The 19,373-nt window shown below is 37.6% G+C and overlaps 1 protein-coding gene across 4 annotated transcripts in view; it reads right to left on the bottom strand.

The window, feature by feature from the left end:
* LOC117334498 (cGMP-dependent protein kinase 1-like) overlaps positions 1-19,373 on the bottom strand; it is a 112,535-nt gene that overhangs the window by 26,652 nt on the left and 66,510 nt on the right. For all 4 annotated transcript variants that reach the window (XM_033894167.1, XM_033894158.1, XM_033894185.1 and 1 more), the window contains exons 2-5: positions 9,768-10,495; positions 6,192-6,358; positions 3,547-3,660; positions 1,955-2,060 (exon numbers count right to left, since the gene is read on the bottom strand). In XM_033894167.1, coding sequence (XP_033750058.1) covers positions 1,955-2,060; positions 3,547-3,660; positions 6,192-6,358; positions 9,768-10,279 — 899 coding nt within the window. In that variant the 5' untranslated portion in view covers positions 10,280-10,495. The remainder of the gene's footprint in view (positions 1-1,954; positions 2,061-3,546; positions 3,661-6,191; positions 6,359-9,767; positions 10,496-19,373) is intronic.

The following is a 19,373-nucleotide window of genomic DNA, read 5'->3' as shown; positions in this document are numbered from 1 at the left end:
CAGATTTTGGCATATATCTATCTTAACTAAATAAATACCTGTTAACACAATGTTACCGTAATATACCACTAAATTACCTACACATATGTTAACACAATGTATACCTTTACATACCACTAAATTACCTACAAACATGTTAACACAATGTCTACCGTAATATACCACTAAATTACCTACAAACATGTTAACACAATATCTACCGTAATATACCACTAAATTACCTACAAACATGTTAACACAATGTCTACCGTTATATAACACTAAATTACCTACAAACATGTTAACACAATGTCTACCGTTATATTCCACTAAATTACCTACAAACATGTTAACACAATGTCTACCGTAATATACCACTAAATTACCTACGAACATGTTAACACAATGTCTACCGTAATATACCACAAAATTACCTACAAACATGTTAACACAATGTCTACCGTAATATACCACTTTATTACCTACACACATGTTAACACAATGTCTACCGTAATATACCACTTTGTTACCTACACACATGTTAACACAATGTCTACAGTAATATACCACTAAATTACCTACAAACATGTTACACAATGTCTACCGTAATTTACCACTAAATTACCTACGAACATGTTAACACAATGTCTACCGTAATATACCACTAAATTACCTACGAACATAACACAATGTCTACCGTAATATACCACTAAATTACCTACAAACATGTTAACACAATATCTACCGTAATATACCACTAAATTACCTACGAACATGTTAACACAATGTCTACCGTAATATACCACTTTATTACCTACACACATGTTAACACAATGTCTACCGTAATATACCACTTTATTACCTACACACATGTTAACATAATGTCTACAGTAATATACCACTAAATTACCTACACACATGTTAACACAATGTCTACCGTTATATACCACTAAATTACCTACAAACATGTTAACACAATGTCTACCGTAATATACCACTAAATTACCTACAAACATGTTAACACAATGTCTACCGTTATATAACACTAAATTACCTACAAACATGTTAACACAATGTCTACCGTAATATAACACTAAATTACCTACAAACATGTTAACACAATGTCTACCGTAATATAACACTAAATTACCTACAAATATGTTAACACAATGTCTACCGTTATATACCACTAAATTACCTACAAACATGTTAACACAATGTCTACCGTTATATACCATTTAACTACCTACAAACAGTTAATAGGACGTTAAACAAAAACAAACAAACAAAACCTACAAACATGTTAACACAACATTACATTCTTCGTTAACCAAACAAGATAAAAATAATGTAGTTTTAAGCGTTGCTATCTCCAGGAAAGGCGCATGATATCGATCGACACTTGTAAGCAACATCTGCTGATCCTGATCCAGGTATCCATGCCATACATTTTCGATTGTTCTAATCCTGACAGGCCAATGATGTTACGAGGTAAATGATATTCATATTATATATCAAAGTACAATCCTAATTTGTCAAACATTCAACTGACTCGCTGATAAAAGTAGTTCATCTTGTCGCATATTTGGAACAAGACTGTACTAATGTGTGCACGATTCAGTGTGACTATTTAGGAAGGTGTCGCATATACCCCATTAACTTGAAATAATTTAGGGCTAAATCAGTTTATAGGCTAAACCTTCACAAAAAATCTAGATACTTCTAGTACTAAATAGTAAATAAGAAGTTAATTCGAATTGAATCTTTTATGAACATTTCTGAAAATATTATCCTTCCAAAATATAAGGATAGGACCATATGTTCCGAAAGAGTAGCACCTTCTGAATCATTGTGAAAAAAAAACAGTCTTGGCGAATCTAGGTCATATCATGACTTAAGATCTACACAGTTTCTCAATCCTTTTTGACACAACTCTCTCAAGGTATTTGTTGAAAACAAATTTAGGATAACGTACCTCCTGAGGAAGCGGATATTTTCTTCTTGTCGTTGTATACCAGTCTTCATCATAATGGCCTGGAACACTCTTCGATCCAGTACCCATACCTTAACGTCAGACAGGGCTACAGAAAAACAGGATAGAAAGTTATCCACGTGTCTTCTCAAAGTAGGAACCAGAACAAATTTTACTGGTTCACTTATATAAAATATTATGCGTTGATAGAATAAAAAGCACTGAGTGTTTAAGAAGACCGTTTCACCATTTCGATATCAGATTTTGTAGAATTTCTCCTCCTGACACTTTTTTGGTTTTTGCTTTCACCTCTCCACATCTGTGCCTTATGCTGTCTGATTCTTTCCCAGCCTGCATTTAATATATTTCTTGTGGTATTTTTTTTCCTTTTCACCTTTCTAATGCAACACATTATACAAGGAGACACCGCCTCAAAATGAGCCCTGCCTGTTCACAGAGCGACTAACCAGCAAAAACAAAACAAACAAATTCAAATTCATTTCGCTGTCGTCAAAAAAACTTAAGTTAGAATTTGAATCTTGAAAAGTTAGCAATTTAATTGATTAATTTCATTTGAGACCATCACTGACTGATAGAAGCGTGTTGCCAAAGAATATCAGTTGTGCTAAAAATAGCCCGGGAAAACCCCCACATTAAAATTTTCCATATGAAGTATACTAAACATTTAAAAAAAAAATCATAAATTGTAATCAAGGTCGCAATAGAAAGGCGAGGAAAATGAAGCTAACAAAGGAACATGTACGTTAGCAATGAATACATCTGGCATTCTTCGGCCTACAACATGTCGACATTCCTTAAAATGTTATCATGTTATCATTTACGTATCAGATTTAATAGAGTGTATTGTTTCCGTGAGGAAAATGATGTGGCATTGTCGTAAAACAAAACTATTGCATTTCCTAGTTGATATTACAGCTCGTTCCCAAGGTATACCCTCTATAATCATAACATGTATATGTTATTATTAAAATTGACCAGAGGCATACTATAGTAAACATTACGGTTAGGGTTACACCTAAACCTGTGTTTAAGTGATGTCTATCGGATAGTATTACTACAAGATTAGCGCGTCGTAACAGCTTGTGTCGCATAGATATGTATATTACATTACTGGTAGATTATAAATGGATTATTGTGACATGACGAGGGACGTGAATGTCGTGTCATGCCGATTATTACTCAACACGTTTATACAGAGAGGATTTCTATGAGGACATGATTGCCGTCATTACAAGTAGTGTAAACGACAGCAGCATGTTCACGTCCTGAGGAAAGATTGGTGTATACTTCCGAGATAGATTGGTACAGTGTTCACCGACATTCTGTCGTTTAATTTAATAATATCTTATTGTAAAGCTGGTATAAAAATGGGGTATTGGACAACAAGAAAAGCCTACACAGCCCTCTCCTCTCCTCCCTCTGACGGGCAACCCACAAGCGCGATAGCATCTAGTATATGTATCAGGTGATATATAACCTTTATTTGGTAAAATAGTCAACAAAAGAAATTTATGTTAAATTCTTATATTGTTCACGTGCTATTGTTCTACAAAAGCAATAATAATCATACATACCTCGGACGGATGCGGTTCTTGTACAATTGTAAAGGATGGCCAACTCCCCAAAAGCGCGACCTGCCACCATTTTGCCGAGTACTTTTGATCCTTTCAACACCTCCAACTCTCCATCTGTAAGATACCACAAACATATATAATACAACATGCATTAGTTTTTATTTCCCACTGCAGACGTAGGCTGTTCAAATGTTACATTTATCATATTAACCTCTGTCAAATGTCACAATACTATATTTGGCAATGCGAACGTGGGCCGTTCAAATGTAACTTAGCCATAATTACCACTGAAAAGTATGTTTTTCCACATGTTTATATACCAACGTTACCACTTTATACCAATCAGCCAATCTACCAGATTTACTCGAAAAGAAAGGGGAATATCACAGTTTTTGACGATTTCGTTTAAATGAACTGAATTCATATACTTGTCATAAGTCCCATTGGAATAAACTATATTACGTTTGAATTTTAAATTTGGTCAGATGAGATAAATGTGATCGTATATCCATCTGGGGACGCACAAGTGTAAACCTAACATTGTATCAGTTAGGTTTCGAATATTAGCACATGCGTATATTTTCTCGAAATTAATAAAAAAAAATATCAAAGGTTTATAACAATATTTTGAGTGGAAAGTTGATATCGTTTAGTTTTACATGATATCATATTGATATTTTTCTTTGCTTCATAATATTACTGAAATGTAGAGTCTCATTCGGATAGACACTGCCTGATGATTAACATGGAATTTGATCGATCGACTTAGTTTATTGAGCAACACAAACTAAAACAATTATCAACCTCTGCTGAGGCCCCTACAAAGATTTCCCATATGAGGAACTTATTTTCCGAACATATAGGCCAAGAGCAAAATTGTTCGAAGGTTGATAAGTCCTCGAGGTTCATGAATTGTGGAAATTACAGGCTATATATTACACAGTTGTGTCTCCTCTGGTCCAGTTAGCAGATCGTCATCGATATATTAAATTGTATTGTAAGTCGTAGACAGTACATCGCAGTGAGGCATCGGGGGAAATCAGTAAGGATAATGAGATCGCTCAGGGAGTAATTTGGTCCTCAGCTGTAAGGGTGCGACATCAGAATGGACATTACTATCCTATCGGACCTTTGTTGGTGGTCATCTGTCTTGGTGTCAAAGAGGAGCCCAACAAGTGTAGCAACCTGTTTTTACCATAAATAATATTAACATTGGCCTAGTTTATCATGTTGTAGAGGACATTGTAGAGGTGACATGATGATATAAAATTAATCCCTAACGACCACACCTCGTCAGGGGAGCATTAACAATCACTGAAATGTCCACAATGGTGAAATCCCTGCTTTTCGGGAGAATTAATATTTACCGATGTTGTTAAGTGATACCGTTTGCAATTAAAACCAAATATGACGTCAGAGTTGTTAATCAAGGTTAAGTACCCGCTTGTTGTCTAGAAGTGTAGTTTCAACTTCATTGTTATAGTTTTGTTTGCAAGCTGTCACAATGGTTTACCATTTTATTTAGATTCCCAGATGACAACTACTGTTGTGGATTTAATTAAAATGTATGCGTTTTGGCTGATAATAAATACCTCAAAGGAATAAATACTACATAAAATCGCCCGAGTGGACATAGGACTAGCGATTAATGCCGACAGGATAATCTATAATCTGTCATGCATAATTCACCAAGTCTATGTGAGAGTAAGTGCTGAGATGTGTAACAAAGGTTTCCATTCAAACAACTCTCGTTATTACCTCGTCACCCCACACGAGGTAGGAGAAAACGAGGGGGCATTTGACCTGTCTTATAGCTAGCACGCATCTCTCTTTTGAGATGATCTCGTTGAATAAGAAGTATTTACACTTCTCTTCGGCGATTTTAATCGGCAGGTTTTCGCTGGAATAGTCATAAAGCAGGACCACCATTTAAAGAAATAAAAATGATTTTTTTTTCAAAATTCAAAAGTTACATATAAAAAAGTTGATGGTGAATATGTCCATCATAAACACGACTTCTCAGTCATTTTTGTAGCTTATCATTCAAAATGGAATACGTTAACGGAAGAATAATGTACTTTAATTCATTTTTCTTTAGTCATCTTTAATACTCAATCATAATATCGTTCAAACATGTTAGAATATTTACGGGCACGGTTTCGAATATAAATCGTAAGACGACAGATAAGAAATCATTTTTGAACTTTCGTAATTATCATGGAATATCATTCGTTTTCATTTTTTTGGTTTTTATTTTGATTGTATACGTTTTTTATGTTTTGAATAGTTACAAAATCTTTTTTGAATTCGTGAAATGTAGCCACAAACAATGTAGCAGAAATCCTAATGTTAATGCATTCGCTAGCGATCGAATTAGGGATTTCTTGATTTCTGTTTGGCGGCTCTACTAATTGAGACATAGACTAAATAAAGACATTTTATCCCAAGCCTGAATTGGTAGGAAGCTAGTTAGCCTTTATCAGAGAAGCATACCTCAACTCTAGAAAACAGCTCGTCTTCGAGTTTTTCGGGGATTATAGTGATGCTGGTGGCTGAAATCAAATAATTTTCACAGATCTCTACATAGGGCAAAAAGATAATGTATCCTTTCCTATGAAAATACTTCACAGTAATAAGTTTCATACCTGCCGATACATATAGGTGCTGTCCGCTCTCGCCTTCTCGAATGATGTAGTGGCCCTGTTTCACTTGTTTCTCGTACATGGTATCTACAATCTCGCGTACCTGGGTGGAATCCAGGTTTTTCAAAAAGTCGTTGTCTAGAATTGCATCTTTTATTAACTGTTTAGATCTGAAAAAGGTATAAATATTATCTACTTTAAGAACACATCAAAATATGTATCTTTATTAGTTCTTGAACTGTATAACACAAGTAAAACAATGACGTGAAGAACAATGGTCAAATTGACGTCTCTGTCGTTATTTTCATGCTCTCGAAAACTTTAAGATTTGACATCGTTTATAGAATGGAGGAAGCAATGTATCTCATAACCTGCAATCATGGCTCTGTGATCTAATATATATTCATAAAGAATCGCTGTTAAGTTCATTCCTTTAAGCCATACCATTCAAATATCAAATTTCCGTAGGGGAATACAGTGATCGGGTCCGTGAGAATCAATTAATCATCATAAATAGGATATTATGCTGTTTTGTAAGTTGTTTGATATTACAATATAAACAAGAAGATGTTGGTCCTGGAGTATGGTGACGGTAATTGTTTGTGATGTTTTCGTTTTTTTATTAACGTGTATAAAAGAACACAAAATCGTAGAAAAAAACCCATAGCAACTCGGAAATACCAAAGGCCACATATGCTAATATCGAGATTCTTTAGAGAAAAAGTGACCTATTCTAACCATCTTATTTTATACTTCGTTACATTCTTGTCGATCCGAATCCTATAAGCCGATTATGACCTTAAAGGTCCTTTGATATTCGAGAAAATTTCAAAAGAAGTATAGATGTTACGCTCGCAAGCTTATAGCGAGCAAAATGTCGTGAGGAATTAAACTGTAATTCCCAAAATACATGGCACACGCTTAACTGAACTAAGAGTGGGAAAGAATAAGGATTGTTACTGTAAACAACAGTCAATTATCTTTGACCTCAACATAAACAGGTATTGTTCATGTAGATATGATTAGGATGACTAGCGTTTAGGAAATGTTGTACAAACAATGGCGGCGCTTATGTAATTAATATACCTAGTTATTAATGAAGCGGTGGGTTGAAATCAATAACTCGGCCTCCAATGATTGATAATTTGTGGAATATTTGCCCTGTTGTTTCGACAACAGTTTAATTGAGTGATAATTAAACAACGAATTAAATGTTAGTCTGTATACATATGCTATAAGTACTATAATTACATTGAAGCATCTGGCAAAATCCAATATTGACCTTTTTGGGACTTAAACAGACATAACCAAATGACTCGATAGAAGTTCCACCTAAAGCTGATATATCGATCTCGTTAGCAGGTGGTCTGGACACAATGACTGCTTACTTATCCTTCGTCATTTCTAATTCATTCTAAGGTAAATGTAAATAGCAAACTTTTGGCTTAATAGACGTTCTTCCTGTCGTCAAACTTACCCAGAACTTATATTACTCAAATTGTATTAATCCAGTCCAGTGTAGTGACATTATGTGCCATTTCCCATTGTCGTTTGCAAGTGTAAGGACATATAATTGTTATTGTTCTAATCTGATGTGGTAGTAAAACTATATTAAGAACATCGTTTAGGATTACTGTTCAGAATAAATTTACCATTAACATTACAATAATAGCTACATAATTTCCTTTCTCAGTATAGGATTCATCAAGATTTAATACTCATGTACAATTATAATCACCTGCAGGTGCGGAGACGGGGTGGAGGCGGGGCGAGGATGATATTGAGGGGCAATAGGAGTGTAAATGCAACTCTCGATTGTTTCTTTAACAAAACGTTTTTTTGCTATATTGGTGTTATATTACAATAAACGTATCTTGTCATTATCTTGTATCAATGCTGGTTATATTACAATAAGTGTATCTTGTTACTGTCTTGCATCAGTGTTGATTATATTACAATAAGTGTATCTTGTTACTGTCTTGCATCAGTGTTGATTATATTACAATAAACGTATCTTGTCATTATCTTGTATCAATGCTGATTATATTACAATAAGTGTATCTTGTTACTGTCTTGTATCAGTGTTGATTATATTACAATAAGTGTATCTTGTTACTGTCTTGTATCAGTGTTGATTATATTACAATAAGTGTATCTTGTTACTGTTTTTTATCAGTGTTGATTATATTACAATAAGTGTATCTTGTTACTGTTTTGTATCAGTGTTGATTATATTAGAATAAGTGTATCTTGTTAATGTTTTGTATCAGTGTTGATTATATTACAATAAGTGTATCTTGTTACTGTCTTGTATCAGTTCAGATTATATTACAATAAGTGTATCTTGTTACTGTCTTGTATCAGTGTTGATTATATTACAATAAGTGTATCTTGTCATTATATTGTATCAATGTTGATTATATTACAATAAGTGTATCTTTTTACTGTTTTTTATCAGTGTTGATTATATTACAATAAGTGTATCTTGTTACTGTCTTGTATCAGTGTTGATTATATTACAATAAGTGTATCATGTTACTGTTTTGTATCAGTGTTGATTATATTACAATAAGTGTATCTTGTCATTATATTGTATCAATGTTGATTATATTACAATAAGTGTATCTTTTTACTGTTTTTTATCAGTGTTGATTATATTACAATAAGTGTATCTTGTTACTGTCTTATACCCGTGTTGATTATATTACAATAAGTGTATCTTGTTACTGTCTTGTATCAGTGTTGATTATATTACAATATGTGTATCTTGTTACTGTCTTGTACCCGTGTTGATTATATTACAATAAGTGTATCTTGTTAATGTTTTGTATCAGTTGAGATCATATTACAATAAGTGTATCTTGTTAATGTTTTGTATCAGTTGAGATCATATTACAATAAGTGTATCTTGTTACTGTTTTGTATCAGTGTTGATTATATTACAATAAGTGTATTTTGTTAATGTTTTGTATCAGTGTTGAATATATTACAATAAGTGTATCTTGTTAATGTTTTGTATCAGTTCAGATCATATTACAATAAGTGTATCTTGTTACTGTTTTGTATCAGTGTTGATTATTGCAGTGGTAATCATATTACAATATTACAATATCTTGTTACTGTCTTGATTATATTACATTATATGTGTTTCGTTTTCACCCGTATCGGTTTAATTTTCACTACAGTAAAATTATCTTATTACTATCTTAATTGGTGTTGTTGACATTATAAGTGCTATTTCCCATGTGCCAGCTTTGTTTTCATTAAAATACTTCTTTAATTGTTGTCTCGCATAGGTATTGTTTACATTACAATACGTGTTATTGTGTTCTAATCTCGGTGATATATATATATGTACGGTCATTAAAGTATTGTTTACGAGCACTCCAATATACTGCTAGGTTTGATATCCCTCTGTAGACACAGTGATACCGTACCACGTGTTTATTATATAGGTTAATCTGCTAAAGCTTACTGTTAAGTCATAAGTTATTTATATGATCATCGTAAGTATTTAACCTCTCTCTACATAGACAAGGGGCAACCAATGAGAATACTGAATGAAAGAAATGTACGTACCTGATTTCCTTTTCATGTCTCTTAATTTCCACGACTGTTCCATGCTGACTAGACATGGGACTCTCAGCGGAAACGCCTTGTTTCTTACTCCGCCCCTCCTGTCCCGGCACCGAGGAATTTTCATGAATAGTCGCCAAAATGTCCGGATTCCCAGCATCCTTGTGAACTTTAATTTGTAACACTGATTGTAATTTGTCAACTTCAGCTCGTAATTTTGTAATTTCCGCACACTTTTCCTCCAGTATCCGTTTCTTTTCCAATAATTCTGTTTCATATTTCAATATCTTTGCATCACGAATTTTGATTTCTGCCCTCAAATCTGGGATCAATTTCTTGTTATTTAAATGTTCATGGACATCACCATCTAGAGCTGTGGAAGCTGAACTAGCCCCGTTGCCCATCTTGACCCCCCTGACCGGGGAGGTAGATAGTCCAGGCTTGGTCTGGCCACTCGCCTTGCCAGAATTTCCCCTGCTGAACAGCGATCCCTTAGTGTTGTTTGGTAACGGCATGGTTGTAATTGCTTTCGACGTCAACTGTAACAAGCCTTCTGATAGGCTGGTTCAATAGCATGTGTAGCGATAAAATGATGTTCGCTTATGAAAAGCTGCAAATTGCTGCCAAGCAACGAAAATGCAGCTTTTACATCCCACTCTCTACCGTGATTTCCTGTTGTAAACACAGAGCTGTATCTTCAGTGATGAACTAGGGCCATGGTTGGCTGTAATCTGGAAGACATCAGAGTATTCATTACCAGTTATTGCAGGTAGATATCTTATTAGCGAGAATCAGTAAATTGTTCCACTATTGATCAATAGACAGTGCATTGACTATATGTTTAACAGAAAACGCTAGTTTTATTGATTTTTGATGTTTAACGGTGATTGAGCCCAGCACGTCGGGGGTCTGACATATCTGTATTGACAACGTGTCATTAGCATATATCGTTTCATTGTTACACAAATAACAAACCAAGGTGTAGCCAACCTCACCAGAAAAATGCCCCTTAATGCTTGTAACATCACAATGCACTAGAAAGCGCTGGTAAAAGTCAGATGTTCAGTGTATGAGTTTACCAAGAATCTATAGTATTATTGATTATTGATGTGATTCGCAGGTGTGTGGCTTCCCAAACCATTACAATATACCACATGGTCACACACTGAATTCTTTGCTGGAATAAACATAAGCAATGTCACAAGTAGCCTAAGGGAGGTAATCCATGGAATGGTTCCTCTGAATATACTGTACACTATACCCATGACACAATTAACTTATTTACAATGAATTTACTTTCAGCTCATGAGCCTTTGTTGAAATTGTAGTAACTTATATAAATCCGGAATTTTCAGGAAACGGAAATATATTAGTTACTACAACATGTTTCCGGATCCTATTCTTTCGCACTGTACTGTATTATAAAGTTAATGTTAAATTATGAATGAAATAAAGTTCATATTAAGTATAGTCAAACAATGCAATAACGGCTCTGAACGATGTATTTACATCGGTATGTTATGATTTGTTTCTTAATATATGTTAATAATATGAAAATAAACTTAGATAAAAGAAAAAAATTCTAATAATTTTTTCCACCTGAATTATTAAAAACCAGACATTTTTTCATATCTTGGATTAGGGATAGCATTCATGTTGGTTAAAACATGTATACTTTGAGCATCAAAGCCTGTGTCTAATTTTTGGATTATATGTCTCAACTAAGTAATTTTCACATTTTCCAAAAATGTTTTCATAATTTATGTAACATTGGTGTCATACTGAAGGGCTGTAGCACCATAAGATCACCGTAGATCGGTCATACCTGGAATGTTTTATCTATATCATAGTCTAGACCAGAACCATTAGTAATCAAACAAAACACAGGAATCTATGGTATTTATATACCGCCAAGAGGATCGTGGGATGACAAAAAAGTTATCCACGCGTCTTTTTTTAGAATTCAAAACATTTGCTTTCACAATTTATATACACACACATTTTGACATGCATCAAATGTACCCTAGACACTTAATTTCGATGTGTGCTAATTAGTTTTGAATCACGCTCATCTGCACGTAATGTGTCACTTGGTATGTAGTGACACTCATGATAAATAACCAACAGAACCAATGAATATAATCAATAATAGAGCCAAATTGACCCCTTTTGGCCCCGCCCCTCAGGCCCCTGGGGGGTCAGCCCCACCATTTGTACAATTTTGAGTTCCCATCCCATAGAGATGCTTCTGACCAAATTTGGTCAAATTCTGATCTGCGGTTATGAAGAAGTAAATTGTTGACGGACGGACGGACGGACGACGGACGCCACGGTATGGCATAAGCTCACCTTGTTCCTTCGGACCAGGTGAGCTAACAAGCATCGAACAAGTCTGTTCTCATATCTAGAATATCCTCTAATGAGATAATGATGTTCGTCACATAAGTGTCCTATGGTCTCTATCAACCTGTCACGAAACCCGTTGTTGTTGTTTTGGGGTTTTTTATCGAAATATTTTTTGTTTGTTTTTTTAACAATTTTTTTTCCAAGTATGATTTCGATTTTGGTCATCTGACATGAATTTTAAAAATGACCTTAAGTCATCGTGTTCGCCGTACGATGTATGATGCACGCCGTGCTATATTCGCCGTACGATGTGCGCCATGTGCGGTAAACTTTAACCTTTGTTAAACTGCTTCTGAAGTCTTACAAGTGAGATTTACCTGAGGCTTGACAGGAATGATTATCTTAAAAGTAAGCGCTTGTGATTGATCCTACACTATACCAGTAAGTAAGCGGTAGTGATTGGCCCTACACCAGTCTCTAAGTGGTAGTGATTGGCCCTACACCAGTCTCTAAGCGGTAGTGACTGGCCCTACACCAGTCTCTAAGCGGTAGTAATTGGCCCTACACCATTCTCTAAGCGGTAATGATTGGCCCTACACCAGTAAGTAAGTGGTAGTGATTTGTCCTACACCAGTCTCTAAGCGGTAGTGATTGGCCCTACACCATTCTCTAAGCGGTAGTGATTGGTCCTACACCATTCTCTAAGCGGTAATGATTGGCCCTACACCAGTAAGTAAGTGGTAGTGATTTGTCCTACACCAGTCTCTAAGCGGTAATGATTGGCCCTACACCAGTAAGTAAGTGGTAGTGATTGGTCCTACACCAGTCTCTAACCGGTAGTGAGTGGCCCTATACCATTCTCTAAGCGGTAGTGATTGGCCCTACACCAGTCTCTAACCGGTAGTGAGTGGCCCTATACCAGTCTCTAAGCGGTAGTGACTGGCCCTACACCAGTCTCTAAGCGGTAGTGATTGGCCCTACACCAGTCTCTAAGCGGTAGGGATTTGCCCTACTCCAGTTAGTAAGCGGTAGGGATTGGCCCTTCTCCAGTTAGTAAGCGGAAGGGATTAGCCCTACTCCAGTTACATAGTAAGCGGTAGGGATTGGCCCTACTCCAGTTAGTAAGCGGTAGGGATTGGCCCTACATAAAAAGTTCAATAGCTACATTAACAGTTGTAAGTAGTGAGATCGACCCCTTACCGCATTCTGAGGTCTCTGGTGGTAATTTTGTTTCTATATTTAATTTAAGATGTGTTATCAATTGACACATTTTCTACCACTCACTTCTGTACTTGCGATTTTTCACATTGAACATGATAATTTGTAACAAACATCCACTGTGGAAGAATTCTCTCTGACGGCCCTACTCAAGTTACTAAGCGGTAGTGATTGGTCCTACACCAGTTACTAAGCGGTAGTAATTGGCCCTACACCAGTTACTAAGCGGTAGTGATTGGCCCTACACCAGTTACTAAGCGGTAGTGATTGGCCCTACTCCAGTTACTAAGCGGTAGGGATAGGCCCTACTCCAGTTACTAAGCGGTAGTGATTGGCCCTACTCCAGTTACTAAGCGGTAGTGATTGGCCCTACACCAGTTACTAAGCGGTAGTAATTGGCCCTACACCAGTTACTAAGCGGTAGTGATTGGCCCTACACCAGTTACTAAGCGGTAGTAATTGGCCCTACACCAGTTACTAAGCGGTAGTAATTGGCCCTACACCAGTTACTAAGCGGTAGTGATTGGCCCTACACCAGTCTCTAAGCGGTAGTAATTGGCCCTATACCAGTAAGTAAGTGGTAGTGATTGGTCCTTCACCAGTCTCTAACCGGTAGTGACTGGCCCTACACCAGTATCTAACCGGTAGTGATTGGTCCTATACCAGTCTCTAAGCGGTAGTGATTGGTCCTACACCATTCTCTTAGCGGTAGTGATAGGCCCTACACCAGTACGTAAGTGGTAGTGATTTGTCCTACATCATTCTCTAAGCGGTAGTGATTGGCCCTACACCAGTAAGAAAGTGGTAGTGATTGGTCCTACACCAGTCTCTAACCGGTAGTGATTGGTCCTATACCAGTCTCTAAGCGGTAGTGATTGGCCCTATACCAGTCTCTAACCGGTAGTGACTGGCCCTACACCAGTCTCTAAGCGGTAGTGACTGGCCCTACACCAGTCTCTAAGCGGTAGTGATTGGTCCTATACCAGTCTCTAAGCGGTAGTGACTGGCCCTACACCAGTCTCTAAGCGGTAGTGACTGGCCCTAAACCAGTCTCTAAGCGGTAGTGACTGGCCCTAAACCAGTCTCTAAGCGGTAGTGACTGGCCCTACACCAGTCTCTAAGCGGTAGTGACTGGCCCTACACCAGTCTCTAAGCGGTAGTGACTGGCCCTAAACCAGTCTCTAAGCGGTAGTGATTGGTCCTATACCAGTCTCTAACCGGTAGTGATTGGTCCTATACCAGTCTCTAAGCAGTAGTGACTGGCCCTACACCAGTCTCTAAGCGGTAGGGATTGGCCCTACACCAGTAAGTAAGTGGTAGTGATTGTTCCTACACCAGTCTCTAAGCGGTAGTGATTGGTCCTATACCAGTCTCTAACCGGTAGTGATTGGTCCTATACCATTCTCTTAGCAGTAGTGATTGGCCCTACACCAGTCTCTAAGCGGTAGTGACTGGCCCTACACCAGTCTCTAAGCGGTAGTGATTGGTCCTATACCAGTCTCTAAGCGGTAGTGATTGGCCCTACACCAGTGACTAAGCGGTAGTGATTGGTCCTACACCATTCTGTAAGCGGTAGTGATTGGCCCTACACCAGTAAGTAAGTGGTAGTGATTGGTCCTACACCAGTCTCTAACCGGAAGTGAGTGGTCCTATACCAGTCTCTAAGTGGTAGTGATTGGCCCTACACCAGTCTCTAAGCGGTAGTGATTGGCCCTACTCCAGTTAAATAGTAAGCGGTAGCGATTGGCCCTACTCCAGTTAGTAAGCGGTAGGGATTGGCCCTACATAAAAAGTTCAATAGCTACATTAACAGTTGTAAGTAGTGAGATCGACCCCTTACCGCATTCTGAGGTCTCTGGTGGTAATTTTGTTTCTATATTTAATTTAAGATGTGTTATCAATTGACACATTTTCTACCACTCACTTCTGTACTTGCGATTTTTCACATTGAACATGATAATTTGTAACAAACATCCACTGTGGAGGAATTCTCTCTGACGGTCCTACATCAGTCTCTAAGCGGTAGTGATTGGCCCTACTCAAGTAACTAACCGGTAGTGATTGGTCCTACATCAGTCTCTAAGCGGTAGTGATTGGTCCTATACCAGTCTCTAAGCGGTAGTGATTGGTCCTATACCAGTCTCTAAGCGGTAGTGATTGGCCCTATACCAGTCTCTGAGCGGTAGTGACTGGCCCTACACCAGTTACTAAGCGGTAGTGACTGGCCCTACACCAGTAAGTAAGCGGTAGTGACTGGCCCTACACCATTATCTAAGCGGTAGTGATTGGTCCTACACCATTCTCTAAGCGGTAGTGACTGGCCCTACACCAGTTACTAAGCGGTAGTGATTGGCCCTACACCAGTCTCTAACCGGTAGTGAGTGGCCCTACACCAGTTACTAAGCGGTAGTGACTGGCCCTACACCAGTCTCTAAGCGGTAGTGATTGGCCCTACACCAGTCTCTAAGCGGTAGTGATTGGTCCTATACCAGTCTCTAAGCGGTAGTGATTGGCCCTACACCAGTTACTAAGCGGTAGTGATTGGTCCTACACCATTCTGTAAGCGGTAGTGATTGGCCCTACACCAGTTACTAAGCGGTAGTGATTGGTTCTACACCATTCTGTAAGCGGTAGTGATTGGCCCTACACCAGTCTCTAAGCGGTAGTGATTGGTCCTACACCAGTCTCTAACCGGTAGTGACTGGCCCTACACCAGTCTCTAAGCGGTAGTGATTGGTCCTACACCATTCTCTTAGCGGTAGTGATTGGTCCTACACCAGTCTCTAACCGGTAGTGACTGGCCCTACACCAGTCTCTAAGCGGTAGTGATTGGTCCTACACCATTCTCTTAGCGGTAGTGATTGGCCCTACACCAGTCTCTAAGCGGTTGTGATTGGCCCTACACCAGTAAGTAAGTGGTAGTGATTTGTCCTACATCATTCTCTAAGCGGTAGTGATTGGCCCTACACCAGTAATTAAGTGGTAGTGATTGGTCCTACACCAGTCTCTAACCGGTAGTGATTGGTCCTATACCAGTCTCTAAGCGGTAGTGACTGGCCCTACACCAGTCTCTAAGCGGTAGTGACATGCCCTACACCAGTCTCTAAGCGGTAGTGACTGGCCCTAAACCAGTCTCTAAGCGGTAGTGATTGGTCCTATACCAGTCTCTAACCGGTAGTGATTGGTCCTATACCAGTCTCTAAGCGGTAGTGACTGGCCCTACACCAGTCTCTAAGCGGTAGTGACATGCCCTACACCAGTCTCTAAGCGGTAGTGATTGGTCCTATACCAGTCTCTAACCGGTAGTGATTGGTCCTATACCAGTCTCTAAGCGGTAGTGACTGGCCCTACACCAGTCTCTAAGCGGTAGGGATTGGCCCTACACCAGTAAGTAAGTGGTAGTGATTGGTCCTACACCAGTTTCTAAGCGGTAGTGATTGGTCCTATACCATTCTCTAACCGGTAGTGATTGGTCCTATACCAGTCTCTAAGCGGTTGTGACTGGCCCTACACCAGTCTCTAAGCGGTAGTGATTGGTCCTATACCAGTCTCTAAGCGGTAGTGATTGGCCCTACACCAGTTACTAAGCGGTAGTGATTGGTCCTACACCATTCTCTAAGCGGTAGTGATTGGCCCTACACCAGTAAGTAAGTGGTAGTGATTGGTCCTACACCAGTCTCTAAGCGGTAGTGATTGGTCCTATACCAGTCTCTAAGCGGTAGTGACTGGCCCTACACCAGTCTCTAAGCGGTAGTGATTGGCCCTACACCAGTCTCTAAGCGGTAGTGATTGGCCCTACTCCAGTTAAATAGTAAGCGGTAGGGATTGGCCCTACTCCAGTTAGTAAGCGGTAGGGATTGGCCCTACTCCAGTTAGTAAGCGGTAGGGATTGGCCCTACATAAAAAGTGCAATAGCTACATTAACAGTTGTAAGTAGTGAGATCGACCCCTTACCGCATTCTGAGGTCTCTGGTGGTAATTTTGTTTCTATATTTAATTTAAGATGTGTTATCAATTGACACATTTTCTACCACTCACTTCTGTACTTGCGATTTTTCACATTGAACATGATAATTTGTAACAAACATCCACTGTGGAGGAACTCTCTCTGACGGCCCTACTCAAGTAATTAAGCGGTAGGGATAGGCCCTACTCAAGTAATTAAGCGGTAGGGATAGGCCCTATACAGTAAATAAGCGGTAGGAATTGACCCTACACCAGTTACTAAGCGGTAGGAATTGACCCTACACCAGTTACTAAGCGGTAGGAATTGACCCTTCACCAGTTACTAAGCGGTAGGAATTGACCCTTCACCAGTTACTAAGCGGTAGGAATTGACCCTTCACCAGTTACTAAGCGGAAAGGGACTCGTCGAGATAATAATCATAATTTCAAAAATATCGTAAATCATATTTTGCGGTTTGTTTTCTGTTTTGCATTTCTATCGAATGGTGCGTATGAATTATATACAGTGAGCGGGATCAGAGACCGGAATCGGCACACATGGTTTATTCATTTTTTAATATTTCAATTTCTACTCAAGTTGGACTCAATGAAACTATACCAAACTTAATCTGTTTCATTTGCTCATGAATTTGACCATATTAACACTGATCAGTGCGTATCAATACATTGTTAAAATCCTTCCGCGGAACGATTTCACTTTTTCTTCGATGTTGTTATCAACATGGAATTATTAATAAATTTATCAAATTTATAATGTATTCTTGCGTTTTATGAAAGACCAGATATGCTAAATACTTCTATTTGGACAAAATAATGCTGTAAAATGGCGGACTATTTTACTCGACCGACTAGACATGCACAATCCGGACCTCCTCATGCTTTTCCGCATTTGGACTTGCACAAACTTCGAGACATTAATATCTAGACCGACTTTTTTATTCGAAAAAAAAAAACCAAACAAATGAAATATAAGGATTTAATCTTGATTCGCAGTTCATGTTGAATTTGTCTCAAGAGCAACTCAATTCATGACCCCATGAAATCGACCAAATCCAGATTCAATCCTTAAATGAATAAAGACTATCTGTATAAATCATAATGAATATAAATATCTGTATAAATCATAATGAATATAGATATCTGTATAAATCATAATGAATATAAATATCTGTATAAATCATAATGAATATAAATATCTGTATAAATCATAATGAATATAAATATCTGTATAATTCATAATGGATATAGAAATCTGTATAAATCATAATGAATATAAATATCTGTATAATTCATAATGGATAAAGATAACTGTATCAAGCATAATGAATATAGATGTCTGTGTAAATACAAATGAATACTACCAATCAAAATGATTATATATATCTTTATCAATCATAATGAATATAAATATCTGTATAAAGCATAATGAATATAGATATCTGTATAAATCATAATGAATATAAATATCTGTATAAATCATAATGAATATAAATATCTGTATAAATCATAATGGATAAAGATAACTGTATCAAGCATAATGAATATAGATGTCTGTGTAAATACAAATGAATACTACCAATCAAAATGATTATATATATCTTTATCAATCATAATGAATATAGATATCTGTAAACATCATAATAAAAATAGATATCTGTATCTATCCTTTGTCTGCAGTACAAAGAAACTTCATATATTTTCTGTCCAAACAGTATTGTTAACAGATAAAAAAAATTACACATACAAATCTGCCCTTCGATCACAATTTGTTTTAAAACTGTATCTAATACGGTCTTACAAGTTACATCAGGAGTATCGATGGCGATAGTTGACAGCGCTATGCAATTTCCCCAGTTGTGTCACATACGGCTTGCATTAAAACGCCAGCAGAACCACATTCGATGGTCTAGCCATGGCGATATGTCCCAGTATCTTTCTGCCCAACTGGGAAGCTAGCTTTCTAACACAGCCTCAGTATGCTATACTGTACAGGAGTAATATACTTGAACCAATAATGTCACGAGACGATAATTGTCATTTACACAAACAGTAAGTGTTAATTTTTCCTTCATAGGCCAA

Source organism: Pecten maximus, chromosome 1 (genome assembly GCF_902652985.1).
Source record: "Pecten maximus chromosome 1, xPecMax1.1, whole genome shotgun sequence".
Classification (NCBI taxonomy): domain Eukaryota; kingdom Metazoa; phylum Mollusca; class Bivalvia; order Pectinida; family Pectinidae; genus Pecten; species Pecten maximus.
Note: the sequence above shows the minus strand (reverse complement) of the source record. Positions and strands in the feature narration are given on the sequence as shown.